The 17,425-nt window shown below is 36.8% G+C and overlaps 1 protein-coding gene across 1 annotated transcript in view; it reads left to right on the top strand.

Annotated features, from left to right (window-relative positions):
- The window catches only part of LOC118842518 (disintegrin and metalloproteinase domain-containing protein 2-like), a 132,713-nt gene that overhangs the window by 82,562 nt on the left and 32,726 nt on the right, over window positions 1-17,425 (top strand). Inside the window, exons 11-12 of the mRNA XM_036749996.1 lie at window positions 1,445-1,581; window positions 10,567-10,747. Of these exons, the coding sequence (XP_036605891.1) occupies window positions 1,445-1,581; window positions 10,567-10,747 (318 nt within the window). The remainder of the gene's footprint in view (window positions 1-1,444; window positions 1,582-10,566; window positions 10,748-17,425) is intronic.

Here is a 17,425-nt window from a genome sequence, read left to right as displayed (position 1 = left end):
CCATTCTGGAAAGCAGCTTAGAACTATGCACCCCAAATCTCTTCAGCCAGATACACTTTTTGACCAAGTGATAACACTAGTAGCTCTATACTCCTAAAGAGATCAAAGAAAGATGAAAAGTTCCCATATGTTAAAAATATCTATAGCATCTCTTTTTGTGGTAGTAAAGAATTTGAAACTAAGGGGATGCTCATCCATTGGGGAATTGCTGAACAAGTTATGGTACATGAGTGTGATGGAATACTATTGTACTATAAGAGTTCAAGATGTAGAAATGTGAAGAAGTATGTTTTAGATATATACAAATGCATAGCAATAACAAATGGCAAGATAAGATCAGGGAAGAGAGAGGAGTAGAATTTGGCTTCAAAATATAACATATGAAAAGGTACAGGTCAAATAAGATTAGAAAGATAAACAGGCATCAGATTTTATTTATTTTAATGATACTTTTTTCCACAAATAACATGTAAAGACAATTTTTAATATTCATTTTAAAAAGTTTTTTGAATTCCAAATTTTCTCCTTCCCTTCCTCACCTCCTCACTCCCTGAGATAGATTATACATGTGCAATCATGCAAAACGTATTTCCACATTAGTCATATTATGAAAGAAGACACAGACCTAAAGGAAAAATAGACAACACAGAATAAATGATTAAAAATTAATTGGGGATTAGTTAACTTAGTCCTAAAGAATGAGTGGATCAAAGAACAATCATGGAAAGAATTGATGTTTTCATTAAAGGTAATGAAACTAATGATGCAATGAACTAACATTTTTGGTATGTAGCAACTTTGCTTAGAGGAAAATTTAAATTTTTTAATTTAATTTTCAGTCCAAATATGTTCCCTCTATTTCTTCTTCTCTCTTTCTTTGGGGGGGGGGTTAAGTGACTTGCCCAGGGTCACATAGCTAGTAAGTATCTGAGGTGGGCTTTGAACTCAGATCATTCTGACTCCAGAGCTAGGGCTCTATCCATTATGCCACATAGCTGCCCCTCTACCCCACTTTGAATTCTCTTCCTTCAAGGTCTGGCTCAGGCAACAACTCTTTAATGAAGCTTTCCACGATTCCCTACAAGTATATATGGTTATTACCTACTCAGATATTTCATACCAATCTATTTTACATCTATTATGCACTTAGTCAGTTCTAATTTTTGTTAGTTATTTATGTGCATCCTATCATCTCTAGTGGATTACAGGTTCCTTGAAGGAAGGGCCTCTGTCATTCTTGTAAATATATCCAGTGCTTAGACCAAGTCCTTTAATGTAATAAATGCTCAATTAATATTTCTTGAATTGAATTAAGTATTGTATTCCATTTCAAGTTTGTTGTCTATTGTTCATTTTATCTTAATTTTTTCATTTTCCCCAGCTGAATGAACTATTAAATCTTTGGTAGTGGTAATTTTTTCTGTTTTTCTTTTTTGATTTTTAGTATCCAAGAACATTAAGTCTGGAGGCATTTTCTGTTATCATTGCTCAACTGCTGGGTCATAACATGGGATTAACTTATGATGATGTTGAAAGCTGTCACTGTTCAAGAGCTGTCTGCATAATGAACCCAGAAGCAGTGTAAGATATTTCCTTTATCAAATATCTGTCACAATAAGATTATATCTTTCTTTTATATATAGGCATACATGCGTATGTATATACATAGCTGTGAGTGTGTGTGTGTGTGTGTGTGTGTGTGTGTGTATCAACTAACATTTTAACTGTGGGCAGAACTAATACTATTCATGAAAGGTTTTGACCAATCTTTTCTCCCCTCAAATCAAATTATATATACTGGAAGCAGATGTAGATAATCTGTATGACTTCATTGTGTGCCTTTTGGCAGAGCCTTATACTTAGGAATGAGCTTTTGGTCTAGTCACTAAATATGTCCTGAATGGAAAGGAACTGGCAGGCTTACCTGTCCATTTGTAATACCGTTCTTTCATCACTGTGTTTACTTGAATAATGGATGGATGCATATTTTATGTTCTTTGAGCTATATTAAATATAGAGATTTAATCCTTATATAAGAATAATTATTATGAATATTAACTTATAACAAACACCAACAGTAAGATTTCATGAAAAAATGATAGATGTAATTATCACAATGGATTCCATGTTTGGGGAATGAAGGAAGTGAGCATTGAATCAGGGATAAATAGGTAAGCCAGTTAAGACTATAATCATTGACCAAAGTGAAAAACATTGTAAGATGAGGCTTCTGAATTGTGACAGTAAGAGTATGGGTACTGGACAACTTGAGGATTTAAGGAGGCAGCCAATCTATGTGTCAATCACTTCTCTCTCAAAAGATGGCTAACATACTTCTGCATAGGTCCTCTAGAAGCTTGATTGATTATTATACTAATCAGAGTTATAAAGCCTTTCAAAGTTGTTTTTCTTTACAAAGTTTTTGTATGAATTCTGTATTTTGTATGAATTTTGCATAAATTTGTATGAATTCAGTGTTCTTGTATGAATTATTCTTTTGATTCTCCTCACTGTGGATCACTTTATACTATCCAGGAATCTCTGAAATTATTTATCTTCCTCATGTCTTAAGGTACAATAATACTCCATTACATTTATAAACCACAATCTATTCGGCCATTTCTCAGTTGCCAAAGTGGCAATCTTAGGTCGCTTTTTAGATTTTAGATCTTTCTTTTCTTTTTTCCCCTTTGAATCTTCCTTTCAGGGTTGAGGAACTTGTTTTGCTTGTGACTACTCTCTCCCTGGTATTAGCCTTCCTCTTAACCCTCCCTATCCCCACTTATTTCTCTGTTGAGTTTGATTTATTTCTACCCCAAATTGTGTTTGTTTTAAACTCTGCTTTTTCTGTTCCAGAGAAGAATGAGGTTCATCTGATGACCACTATGACCATACCTTCTCTATGTTCGTATGTTCTTTGTCTTGCATAGCAAATGCTACTTCATTCTTCCTTTATACAACACTATATTCTTCCTTTTACTCTTTCCTCTCTTCCAGAAGAGATCAAGTCTACATTTAGGATGGACTATGCTTTTTTCTTCTTCTTTGTAATAAGTGGGTTCCTTCTTTCTCTTCTTTGTCCAATTGTTCCAATAGATCTGGGCAGGTTTCATTTATTTCTTGAAATATATAGTCTTCGTGTTGTTGTTAGATCATGATTTCTGCTTTGTTAATTGAGTTTTCAAGGGATGTATTTCTTATATAAGGTTGACTACTTCCTCTTCTAAACTACCTATTTGCCTTTGAATTCTTTCCTCCCTAGTTTTAATTTCAGTTCTTATTACTTGATTCATGTCTTCTAGGTACTCATGGAGTCCCTTTTAAAAATGTATTCATTTCCTTTAAGTCTCTGCTTGCAGTTGTTATGGTGTTACTAGCTCCTCCTCTTGGGGGAAATCTCTGAATTTGTGATGTTTTTTTGATATAATGAGCAACATTCTCTAGCAATTTGTTCAATTCTGTGTTTTTCTTTTGTTTATATTTTTGTTAGATTTGCCCAAAACTGAGAGAGGGACAATGAAATCTGTCACTATTGCATTACTGTCTGTATCTTATAATTCAGTTAATTTTTCCCATTATGTATTTAGACATTAGGGCATTTGGAGTATATAAGTTTGTTGTCTTTGGTTACTTTCAGTATAATTTAATTTCCTTGTTTATCTCTTTTTATGTTGTGAATTTTTGTTTTTGATTTGCCTGTTATTTTTAATATCTCCAACAATAAGGATTTAGGAACATTCTCTAGTAATCTATTTCAGTGTCTTATTATTTCTGTGTTATGGTAGGCCACCCCAATAATTTTTGCTCCGTCTTTAGTGGAAGAAGGAGAACACCTGATCTCTCAGAGTAAGGAAGCAGGAAAAAATTGAGAAAATATTACATGAGAGGTTAAGATTAGATGATCTCTAAGAGCTCCTCAAAACATAAGGCTATATAACCTTTTAATTATAATGCATACTTATAAAATTTATTATTGAAGTATTCAGAATCAGAAGTATTCTGATATGATATAAATATACAGCAATACCATTTTCTAAATTGACAGATTGCAGTGAATCTCTTATTGCTTAAAATATGTCGTTATATTAAAAATTTCCCTTTTCTTCCACTCTTGATATAATAGGCTTTAATTTGTTGTCATTCATCCTTGCATTTATATTTATCTGCATCTACTATGTACTTGTTTGGTTTTTTTGGTATTTTCTGTTTATCAAATTGGCAATATAATTGATTATGTTTATAATATCAGACTTATTGGCTAGAATATGTTCGTTTGGTCACTTCCCTCCCCCTTTTTTGCATTTTAGCTCCATAATTTGATAATGAAGTAACTTCACTTTTTATTATGCTGACCAAAACATTAAATCCCTTTGTGATATAGAATTTAGCAACATTTTTATATTCGTTTATATGATCAATAGCAGCTGCAGTTGTTATATCCTCATGGTTAGTGAGTGGAATGAGGGGGACAATTTATACAATAATAGAGGTTTTGTTTTTTATTACTTTCTCAATTGGGTGGGTTAGGGTGGTGAGGAAAAAGGGAGAGAATGTGGATCTGAAAAGAAAAGAAAATTAATTTAAAAAATAGAATGAGATATAGAAATTAAGAGGTGGTCTGTAAGATTGCTTTTATAAATCACAGAGAGGGGTGGCTCCTCTGAAAAGAGTCCATTTTCTTGAGCCTCAGCCATGAATCATCTTTAATTCCCTGTGAACTATCATCAAGGGACCAGTGGACAAACCTGCGTTCCATGGGATATGTCTCTCAGATGTCTCCAAATGAAGGCCCATGCCCTGTAATCTCATCAGGCTGATAGGATTCTGACCTGCAGGTCAGCCTTCTCACTAGGGATGTTCCTTCTTTCCTGTGTAGAGAATATTCCTATACCCCTGCAGCCCCCTTCTTTCATCAGTGAATTCCTCTTAGAAGTTCGATTTTGAGGAATGGCCAAGGCCAGCTCTCCTTTGTCTTCTCTTGGTTTCGCTTCTGACTATTAGGACTTCACCACATTACCCCCACATTTGTACCTTCTCCTTCCCCAGGTCCCTGCTTTTCATCTCCCTTTTATTTTTTGCATCCCTCCATTATACTTTAGTCTCCTTAAGAATAGTGACTGGGTTTTTTTTGCCTTTTTTTTTATCCCCAGTGCTTAGCATAGTGACTAGCACAGAGTAAATGCTTAATAATGCTTGTTGATTTGGTGGAGTAATTCATCAAACTGATCAAAGACTCCCCTGATCAAACACTCTTAACTTACATTTGTAATTGTTGATATCTGTTATCAATTCTATATATTATATATATATGTATATATATACATATATATGCCTATAATACATCTGTTTTCAAAGTATTCCTGGAAATAAAATAAACCCACATAAATCATCAGTATATGATATACTGATATCAGATATACAATCAACAAAAACCCAGTAGGAAGAGATAGAAAGAGGAATTGCATTTAAAATAACTTCAGACAATATAAAATACTTGGGAGTCTGCCTGCCAAGAGAAATCTGGAGACTATATGAATCCAATTACAAAACACTTTTTACACAAATAAAGACATATTTAAACAACTGAAAAAATATTAATTGCTCATGGGTAGTCTGAGCCAGTATAATAAAAATGACAATTATACCTAAGTTAATTTATTCTGTGCCATACCAATAAAACTACCAATGACTTATTTTATGGAACTAGAAAAAGTAAGAGCAAAATTTATCTGAAAAAAGTTCAAGAATATCAAAGGAATCAGTGAAAAAAATGTGAAGAAAGGTGGCTTAGCAGAACCAGAACTCAAACTGTATTATAAAATGATAATAATCAAAACAATCTGGTAATGGCTAAGAAGTAGAGTGGTGGATCAATGGAATAGATTAGGTACACAATACATAGTAGAAAATGACCATAGTAATATAGTAATCTAGTGTTTGACAGACCCGAAGATCTAAGTTTTAAGGACAAGAACTCAGTATTTGACAAAAAATGCTGGGAAAAACTGGAAAGCAGTTTGGCAGAAACTAGGTATAGACCAATATCTCACATTGTATAATGGGATAGGGTCAAAATGTGTATATATAATTTAGATAAAGGGTGATATGGTAAGCAAATTAGGGGAGCATAGAATAGTTTACCTGTTCAGTCTATGGATAAGGGAAGATTTTATGGCCAAACAAGAGATAGATGGACTTACTGGATGTAAAATATATAATTTTGATTACATTACATTAAAAAAGTTTTGCACAAACAAAACTGATGCAGCCAAGATTAGAAGGAAAGCAGAAAACTGGGGGAAAAATTTTATAGCAAGTTTCTCTAATAAAGGCCTTGTTTCTTAAATACATAGAAAACTTAGTCAAATTTATAAGAATAGAAGTCATTCCCCAATTGTCAAAAAGGAAGTTTTCAGAGAAGAAATCAAAGCTATCTATAGTCATATAAAAAATGTTCTAAGTCACAATTGATAAGAGAAATACAAATTAAAACAACTCTGAAGTACTATCTGAAACCTATTAGATTGGTTAATATGAAAGGAAAGGAAAATGACAAATGTTAGCGGGGATGTGAAAAAATAGGGACACTCATACAGTATCACTGAAATTGTGAAATGATCCAACCATTCTGGTGTACAATTTAGAATTATGCCCAAAGGACTGTAAAACTGTGCATACCTTTTGACCTAGTAATAACACTACTAGCTCTATATCCCAAAGAGATCGTGAAAAAGGAAAAATGTACTACATGTACAAAAATATTTATAGCAGCTCTTTTTGTACTACTAAAAATTGGAAATTGAGGGATGCTCATCATTTGTGGCATGGCAGAACAAGTTGTTTCATGTGATTGTGATATAATACTATTGCGCTGTAAGAAATGATGAGTAGGATGCTTTCAGAAAAACCTTGGAAGACTTACATAAACTGAGGCAAAATGAAGTGAGCAACACTAGGAGAACATTGTACACAGTAGCAGCAATATTGCAATATGATCAGTTGTGGATGACTTAGCTATTCTCAGCAATACAATGATCCAGGACAATTCTGAAGCACTTATGATGAAAAATGCTATCTCCAGAGAAGGAGAACTGATGAGCTCTGAATGCAGGCTGAAGCATAATTTAGTGTTTTCTTGGCAAAGATACTAGAGTGATTTGCCACTTCCTTCTCCAGCTCATTTTACAGATAAGGAAACTGAGGCAAAGAGGATTAAATGACTTGCCCAGGGTCATACAGCTAGTAAGTGTCTGAGACCAGATTTGAGCTCAGGAAGATGAATCTTCCTGACCCTAGGCCCAGCACTTTATCCATTGTACCACCCAGCTGCCCCCACATAAGGCATATCAAATTGCTTCCTTCTTAAGGATGGGGGAGGAGAGAAAGGGAGGGAAAGAATATGAAACTCAGAAAAAATGTTTAAAATTTTTGTTTGCACATGATTGAGAAAAATAAAATAAAAATTAAGTGATTAAAAAGAATATCAAGAGAATTATTTAGAAAATGTGAAGGAAAGTAGTATAGCAGTACCAGATTTCAAATTATTTGGCAAAGTGGTAATCATCAAGACAATCTGATAGTGACTAAAAAATAGAGTGGTAGAATAGATTAGGTACATGATACACAGTAGTAAATGACCATAGTAATCTAGTGTTTGATAAACCCAAATGATCCAAGCTTTTGGGGAAAGAACTCAACATTTGACAAAAATTTCTGGGAAAATTGGAAAACGGTGTAGCAGAAAGTAAAGATATACTAACATCTCACTCTGTATACCAAGATAAGGTCCAAATGTATATAGGTATAACAGATGACATCATAATTAAATGAGAAAAGCAAGGAAAAATATGCCTGTCAGATCTATAGCTAAGGGAAGAGTTTATGACCAAGCAAGAAATAGAAAAGATTCCGGGAAGTAAAATGGATTATTTTGACTACATGAAATGAAAAAAAAAGTTTTGCACAAACAAAACTTATGCTGCCAAAAGTAGAAAGAAAATAGGAAACTGGCAAAAATATTTATAGCAAGTTTCTCTGATAAAGTCTTTGTTTCTCAAATATATTGAGAACTGAGCCAAATTTATAAAAATAAAAGCTATTCCTCCATTGATAAAGGGTTAAAGGATATGAACAGGCAGGTTTCAGAAGAAGTCAAAGGTATTAGAGAAGTGCAAATTAAAACAACTCTGAGGTGCTACCTTACATATATTAGATTGACTGACATGACAGAAAAGGAAAAAGACAAATGTTTGAGATGTGGAAAAATTGGGACACTAATGTGCTATTGGTGGAGTTGTGAACTAGTCCAACCATTCTGAAGAACAATTTGGAATTATACTCAAGGAGCTATAAAAACTGCATACCCTTTGACCCAGCAATACCACTACTAGGTCTGTACTCCACAGAAATCAAAGAAAAAAGAAAAGTACCTATATATACAAAAACATTTATAGCAGCTCTTTTTGTGGTGGTAAAGAATTGAAAATAGAGGGGAATGGCTGAGCAAAAGATGTGGCACATTATTATGGTGTATCGTGCTATAAGAAATAACAGGCAGGATGCCTCCTGAAAGACCTGGGGGGACTTAATATGAACTGATGCAAAATGAAATGAGCAGAACCAAGACAATGATCCAAGACAATTCCAAAGGAATCATGATGAAAAATGCTATCTAGTTCCAGAGAGAGAGAGAGAAAGAGAGAGAGAGAGAGAGAGAAAGAGAGAAAGAGAACGAACTGATGAGTTCTGAATGCATATTGAAGCATAATTTTTAAAACGTTCTTTTTTTCCTTTTCCTTTTTGGTCTGTGTTTCTTTTTGCAAGATTGCTAATATGGAAATATGCTTTGCATGACTTCGTGTGTATAATAGGTATCATATTACTTGCTTTGTCATGGAGGGGAGGGGCAGAAGGGAAGGAGAGGATTTGGAACCCAAAATTTTAAAAAAGCAAAAGTTAGAAATTTTTATATGTAATTCAGACATATTTAGTGAAATAAATAAAATATATTAAAAATAAAACTTCTGAAAATGTTCTAAATCATCATTGACTAGAGAAATGCAAATAAAACAACTCTAAGATATCACCTCAAATCTGATAATCAAATAAAATTTGATAATTTGCTAATATGATAGAAAAGGAAAATGGTAAATGTTGGAGGGGAGATGGGAAAATTGGGACACTAATGTCTACTGTTGGTGGAGTTGTGAACTGATCCAGCCATGCTGGAGAGCAGTTTAGAACTATGCCAAAAGGGCAATCAAACTGTGCATACCCTTTGATCCAGCAACACCACTACTAGGTCTGTATTCCAAAGAGATCATAAAAAATGGAAAAGGACCTACATGTACAAAAATATTTACAGCAGCTCTTTTTGTGGTGGCAAAGAATTGGAAACTGAGGTAATGCCCATCAATTGGGAAATGGCTGAATAAGTTGTGGTATATGAATATAATGTAATGCATTGTACTATAAAAAATGATGAGCAGGCAGATTTCAGAAAAAAAAACCTGGAGAGACTTACATGGATTGTTACTGAGTGAAGTGATCAGAACCAGGTGAACATTGTACACAGTAACGATAATAGTGTGTGATGATCTACTATGATAGACTTAGCAAAGCAAGAATGTAAGACAGTTCCAAAAGACTCATGATGGAAAAGGCTGTCTATATCCAGATAAGGAACTATGAAGTTTGAATGCAGATGGAAGTGTACTATTTTTTTCACAGTTTTCCCCTTTTGTTCTGTTTCTCCTTTCACAATATGAATAATGTGAAAAGATGTTTAACATGATTGTACATGTATAACCTATATCAGATTGCTTGTCGTCTTGGGGAAGGGGAAAGGGACAAAGGGAGAGAGAAAAATTTGGAACTCAAAATTTTATAAAAACAAATATTGAAAACTAAAAAAATACTTTTCACACAAATAAAGTCAGATCTAAACAAAAAAAATTTCTCCTAAGGAAAAAAAGTAGTACTCCTTTGTTCTATAATAGCAGTGAATTTTAGTGTTAATCATTCTAGCCTTGGTAACTTTTAAAAAATTCCTTTGGAATTATGAACCAGTACTTCTTGCTTTATAATTATTAATTTTAATTAATTATTTTTATAAATATCTAGTTCTTAGGATTTGTAGGAAGTGATACAGAAATTATGTAGTCCATCACCTCAATTTGCAGATGAGAAACTAAAAAATTAACCTAACCAATTTTTGTGGGGGTAGGGCAATTGGGGTTAAGTGACTTACCCAAGGTCACACAGCTAGTACGTGTCAAGTGTCTGAGGCCGGATTTGAACTCAGATCCTCCTGACTCCAGGGCCAGTGCTGTACTCACTGCACCATCTAGCTGCCCCCCCCCAACCTAAACAATTTGAGCGTATTCTCATAATATAACTTCAAGCCATCCTACAGTTGGAAGTTTCCCTTTTCCATACTTCTTGGGAAATTTAACATAGCAATATTGAGCATGAACTACATATTGTAGATTCTGTAATGTTACATTTTAGGAAAAATACATGGACTGGATTTAAAGAAAGAAACCTGATGATCCAATTTATTTTTAGGAGGTCCAGTGGTATGAAAGTATTTAGTACCTGTAGTATGGCAGACTTTAAGAATTTTGTATCAACAAAAAAGCCTGAATGTCTTCAGAATCGACCACAATTAGATCCATCTTACAGAACTTCCACTTGTGGTAATGGCATCCTGGAAGCTGGTGAAGAATGTGACTGTGGCTCTGACCAAGTGAGTGGTGAATATTAGGATTTAAAAAAAATAATTTCATGCTGCTTTTCTTTATTTTTCTGTAGTGCCCCTAGTCAGTCAGTCAATAAACATTATGAAACGCCTATTTGCCAGGCACTGTGCTGGGGATACAAAGATGAAAAAAGAAAGACAGTTCTTGCCCTCAGAGAGTTTACAATATAATGGGGGAAGACAAATTACAAAAAGAAGCTGAAAAGAGGGGGCATAGTGGGGTGCAGAGGTAACTAATGTGGGCGCATAATGGAGGAATCAGTCAGAAAAGTGCCAAAGTAGCCCAGGTGAGATGGTGAGAAAAGAAAGGATGTTTGACCTGGGATTTTCCTTCAATGGAGGCTTGGAGTTCATAACCCTTCAGAGAGACTGAGGGTAGTGACGAGGTAGAATCCCAAGGCTAATGGGATCTTACAGATCTTACATCCCAAAATCAATATGATTCATAGAGAAACATATGAACAATATGAATAGTTCATGCTTACATATCATTATCAGATATCCTCAATACTTTTCTCCAGGCATAGTAAAAGAAGCATTAGCCATACTTGACAGATAAAGAAAGGTAATTAGACTTAGTGGCTTTCACATGGTCATGTGGCTTGTAGAGGTGGATTCAAACTTGAAACCAAACCTTTTCTTTCCAAACCAGTCCCTGTTCACAGTGCTATCCTGCCTTTCAGCTTGCCTTCTGTGAAATGTCTGCATTACCTTTTGCTCCTTGCCTGTTAACTTGTCTTGATAGCCATCTAGGTAACATAGGGAGTCTCTGAATGCCTCATAACTCTTCCATCTATAATTCCTTAGCCAGAGTAGAAGTGAGGCAAAATAACTACAAGAAAAGATTTAAGCTCCAGTGAGCTCAGCAAATTGTAAAAAGTAGCATTTTATAGAATCAATCAATGAACAAGTAAGTGCTTACTATGTGCTAGGCGCTGGGGATACAAGCACAGAGAATGGAAGAGGCCCTATTCACAAGAAGCTTGGAACATACACAAAGAGCACATATACATCATAAACATAAAGTCAATAAATACAAATATGTGCAAAGAAGTTAAATACAAGAGAGTTTTGCTAGGGAGGGTGCTAGCACTTGAGGGATAAAGAAAAGCTTCGTGTAGAAGATAGTTCCTCAGCTGCATGTAAAAGGAAGAAAGGGGCTCTACAAAGCAGAGATATGGAGGGATTGTGGGCTAGGGCAAAGCATAGAGATCGAAGATGGAGTATTGTGAATGAACAGAGCAAAGACCAGTTTGGTTGGATCACAGAATGTGGGAGGGGGAGTAATGTGCAGTGATACTGAAAAGATAGATTGAGGCCAGATCATGAAGAGCTTTAAAAGCCAAACAGAAGAGTTTCTATTTTATCTGAGGCAATAGGAGGAGAATAGAGTTTATTGAGCAGGGGAATTACTTAAAAAAAATTACTTTGACAGCACTGTGTAGGATGGACTGGAGTGGTGAGAGATGAGGCACAGAGGTCAGTTAAAAAGCTATTAATTTAGGTGAGAGATTATGAAGGTGTGAACTGTGGTGTTAGCTGTGTGAGTGGAGGGAAGGGGACAGGTGTGAGAGGTATTGTGAATGCAGAAATAGCAAGACTTGTCAACTGATTGGTATGTGGGGTGAGGGAGAATGAGGAATCTAGGATAATATGGGAATTGTGAACCAGAGACACTTATTCCTTCAATAGGCATAGAGTGGTTTGGAAGTAGGGGCGGGGAAGGGGAGGGTTCAAAGGAAGTAAAAATATTGAATTCTGTTTTAGACATGCTGAATTTTAAGACATCTTCAGGACATCCAGTTTGAAATGTATATTAAGTAATTTGTGATGCAGAACTAAAGCTTGAAGGAAAGGCTGGGTCTAGATATATAGACCTTGGAGTTATCTGTGCAGAAATGATAGTTAAGCCCATCCGAAACAATGAAATTAGTAGAGGGAAAAGAGAAAAGGGCCCAGGACAAAACCTAGGCACAATGTGAAAGAGAAGTCAGTAAAGGAGAATGAGAAGGAGCAATCAGAGAGGTAGGAAGCTACCCAAAAGAAAGTAGAGTCGGGAAAACCCAGAGAGAAGAGAATGTCCCATAAAAGATAGTGGTCAACAATGTCGATACAGCAGAAGGATTAAGACTAACGAGGCCTGAGAGAAGACCATCAGATCTGACAACTAAGAAACCATTAACTCTGCAGAGAGGAGTTTCAGATAAATGATGATAATGTTGAGATTTAGGAGTTCTTCCTGGGAATCCAAAATAGTGACACTCCAGGTCCTGCCTGAATGAATTCGACCCAAGCCTTCTTTCAGCCAAAGAAAAAATTAAAAATCTGCCATATTAGGTAGATTCTTAAAGAATCTGAGTGTTCGTGATGCTCGTATTGACAAGCAGGCCAGATTGAATCTGAGCACCTTCATGGAGGCGAGATGGATCTTATGTACAGAAAGACTGTGGGAGGGGTCTAGGGGTGGCCAAGTAGTCTGGGGTGACTGGAGAAGGTGTCCAGGGAGGATCTTGATGGGAGTGGCCAGGAGGCTGGGGTGCCTAGAGATCAGGCTCCGGAAACCAAGAGAATGGGATTTTGATAAGATCAAGGGTAGGAAGTAGCAGGAGGCAATCCAGAGGTAACAGAGATTTGGGCATAGGGATAATGAAAGGCTTATGGCCTCAAGAGAATGCTAGATCAAGTGGGAAGATTCAAGGAGAGATCAAGGAGTTTCCCAGAGCATGTACCCCATCAATGTCAGAAGCCAGAGTGCAAAGAGTTAAGTAGTGGTAGGACAGGAAGTAGAGGCAGCAAATGTAGATAATTTAAGAGGATGGGTAGGGTTCAGGGAAATTTTTTGTTTGTTATTTTTGTTCTGATGAGAAAGACTTGAGTGTGTTTGAAGGAAGGAGGGAAGGAATCAGTTTATAGTGAGAGGTTGAAGATTTAGCTTGGGTGTAATGGGAGAGGAAATGGTGCTAGATGTACAGTCCACTCAAGAAGACTGAAAGGGATGGAATGAAATACATATGTAGAAAGGTTGGCTTTGACAAGGAAAAGGGCAAACTCTTTATCAGAGATTTGGGAAAAGGAACAGAGAAGAGGTAAATAATGTCAAAGGGTTTTGAGATGAAGAGTGTGAGAGAAGAGGAAACATGATAAATGGCCTCAGGATTTTTTTTGTTTTTTTTTTGGGGGGGGCAGGGCAATTGGGGTTAAGTGACTTGCCCAAGGTCACACAGCTAGTACGTGTGTCAAGTGTCTGAGGCCGGAATTGAGCTCAGGTCCTCCTGACTCCAGGGCCGGCACTCTACTCACTGTGCCACCTAGCTGCCCCCAGTTCTGTTTTTTTTTAAAGCAAAGTGAGAGCCAAAGTCCTCAGATGAGAGGGGGGAGAGGAAAAGGAGTAGGGGGCTTCAGGAAGTCAGTCAGTCAGTCAGTCAATAAACATTTAATACCAGAGGAAGTAACTATGCTAAATACAAAAGAAAGGTAAGAGAGAGTCCTTGCTCTTGAGGATTTCAAAGCCTAATCAGGAAGACAACATTCAAAAACTGTGCACAAGCAAGCTATATGTTGGCTAAGTTGTAAATAATCAATAACAAAAAGGCATTGGAATTAAGGGAGATCCAGAAGGGCTGCTTAGAGAGGGTGAGCTTTAAGCTGCAACTTGAAGGAAGCAAGGAAGACAGAAGACAAAGAGAAGAAGGGAAAAAGTCCCAGGCATGAGGGACAGTCAGCAAAAATGCCCAGAGCTAGGAGGTGTGGAATGTCTTGTTCCAGGAACATCAAGGAAGCCCTTGCCATTCTGTGGTGGAATAGGAGTGATGGGTTATAAAGTATCAGAAGACTGGAAAGATGGGAGCTCCGGCTATAAAGAGCTTTGAATTTCAAAGAGAGGATTTTATATTTGATCTTGGAGGTGACTGGGCCGATAGAGTTTATTGAGTGTGTGGGGGTGGGGTTGGGGGTGGCATTGATATAGTCAGATATGTGTTTTAGGAAGATCAATGATAGCTGAGTGGAGGGTATATTGGAGAGGGGAGAAATTTGTGACAGAGCACCCAGCAGTCTATTGCAGTAGACCAGGCATGAGCCAATGACTATCACAGTGTCAGAGGAGAGAAGGGGACATACGCAAGAGATGTTATGAAGGTAAAATTGATAGATCTTAGCAATAGATTGGATATGGAGGTGAGAGAGAGTGAAGAATCAAGGATGACACCTAGGTTCCAAGTCGGTAACTGGGATAATGGTGGTGCCTTCTATAATATTAAAAGTGTCCAGAAGGAAAGAGAATTTGGAGAGAAAGATGAATTATGTTTTCTAGACATACAATCCAAGATTTGTAATAGGCAATAGAAGACGTGAGACTGTAGGTCAGCAGAGAGGTTAGGACTGGATAAATATATTTAAGAATTATTAGCATAGAAATGATAATTGAATCCATGGGAGTTGATAAGATCACCAAGTTGAAAAAGCTTAGAGGGAGAAGAGAAGATGGCTCAGGACATAAACCCATGGGACACTCATAGTTAGCAGCATAACATGAATAAAGATCCAGCACAGGAGACTGAAAGGGAGTGATCATATGGATAGGAGAAGTACCAGGAGGGAGTAGTGTTATGGAAACATAGAAGAGAGTATCAAGAAAAGGGTGACTGGCAGTGTCAAAGACTACAGAGACATTGAGAAGGGTGAGGATTAAGAAAAAGGTCATTAGATTTGGAAATTGAAAGACCATCAATAATTTTGGTGAGAGTAGTTTTGGTTGAATGATGATGTTGGAAGCCATACTGCAGAGAGTTAAAAAGAGAGTAAGAGGAAAGGAAGTGAAAGCACTTATTGTAAACAACCTTCTTAAGGAATTTAGTCATAAAAGACAGGAGAAAGATGGGATAATGGTTAGCAGAAGATCAAATGACATTTTCTGAAGGTTGGCAGGGACATGGGCATGTTTATAGGCAGTCGGAAAATAACCAGTAGACAAGAAGAGGTTGGAAATAAATGAGAAAGTAGTGTTGATAGCAGGTATCTCTGATAAAGGCCTCATTTCTCAAATATATAGAGAACTGAGTCAAATTTATAAGACTACAAGTAATTCCCTAATTGATAAATGGTTAGATGATATGAGGCAATTTTCAGACAAAGAAATCAAAGTTACCTGTAGTCATATTAAAGAAATACTTTAAATCACTATTGATTAGAGAAATGCAAAATAAAACAACTCTGAGGTACCACCTTACACCTATCAGATTGGCTAATATGACAGAGAAGGAAAATAACTGTTGGAGGGGATATGGGAAAACTGGGACACTAATGCACTGTTGGTGAAGTTGTGAACTGAACCAGCCATTGTGGAGAACAATTTGGAACTATACCCAAAGTGTTATAAAACTGATAAAACTGTGCATACCTTTTGACCCAGCAATAGCACTTCTAGGTCTATGTCTCAGAGAGATTTTTTAAAAGGGAAAAGGACCCATTTGTACAAAAATATTTTAGCAGCTCTTTTTGTGGTGGTAAAGAATCAGAAATTGAGGGAATGCCCATCAATTGGGGAATGGGTGAACAAGTTGTGGTATATGATTGTGATGGAATATTGTTGTGCTGTAAGAAATGACAAGCAGGATAATTTTAGAAAAACCTGGAAAGACATACATGAGCATAGTAACAGCAATATTGTATGATGAAGAACTATGAATGACTTGGCTACTCTGATCAAGACAATGATCCAAGAAAATCCCAAAGGACTCATGCTGAAAAATGCTCTTGGAGAGTATGAGAAACATGGTTTTGGGGATCACAAGAATTCCTGGGCAGGGCCAAATCCCTGAGGAAGAACCAGCTGATGGTCCCTTAGTCTATGGGGATCACAGGACCTCCCTAGGCAAGGTCAGGCCCTGAGGAAGAACCACGCGATAACCCCAAAGGAAGGCTGTGTAGACCGTAGGACTCTCAGAGGAAGACCAAGTGGTAGTCCCCCTTCTAACTGTGGGGACCACAGGGCTTCCCAGGGGTTAGACCCTGAGGAAGGCCCGATGGCCCCTTAGGACGGTGGTAAGATCACAAGGCTCCTGACACAGGGCCAGAAGACCCAAGTGACGGCCCCTTAAGAAGGTTGTGCAGACCACAGGTCTGAGGAAGCCCCAAGTGGTAGACCCCTTAACACCACTGTGGGGATCACAGGACTCCCCAAGGCAGGGTTAGAAAGTAAGCCAAAGACATACTTCCACAGCTCATTGCTTTCCTGTTAGCATAACCTTAGGAGGATCCATGTGATTTGCCCATTCTCACCCAAAGAACTCAGGACCAGAGTGGACAGAGGAAGGCATTTATTACACTCCTCTAGAGAGTGGGTGCAGTGATCACTAGGAGTACTCATACCGATACAGAAGCAGGAGTGAGGGTAAAGAGCTCCTCCACCCCTGTTTGAATTATGGTTAGTTTATATTCTTTACTTTTTTTTACATATTTTTCTTAAGTTATACAGTTTATATAGGTAGGATAGTAAGGATACAGAAGCAAAAGTGAAGTTAATTAGTTCTGTCTTTCTTGTCTGAGTTAGGATTAGTCTACATTCTTTATTTCCCTACCCTCCCTCTTTAACATATGCAAATTACGCAGATTAGTAGACCTGGACACTTGACCAGGAAATGACCCTTGAACTGACAAGATAAGCTT

The sequence above is a fragment of the Trichosurus vulpecula genome, chromosome 3 (genome assembly GCF_011100635.1).
Source record: "Trichosurus vulpecula isolate mTriVul1 chromosome 3, mTriVul1.pri, whole genome shotgun sequence".
NCBI classification, from domain to species: Eukaryota; Metazoa; Chordata; class Mammalia; order Diprotodontia; family Phalangeridae; genus Trichosurus; species Trichosurus vulpecula.
The sequence above is the reverse complement of the archived record's forward strand: the minus strand, read 5'-3'. Positions and strand labels throughout refer to the sequence as shown.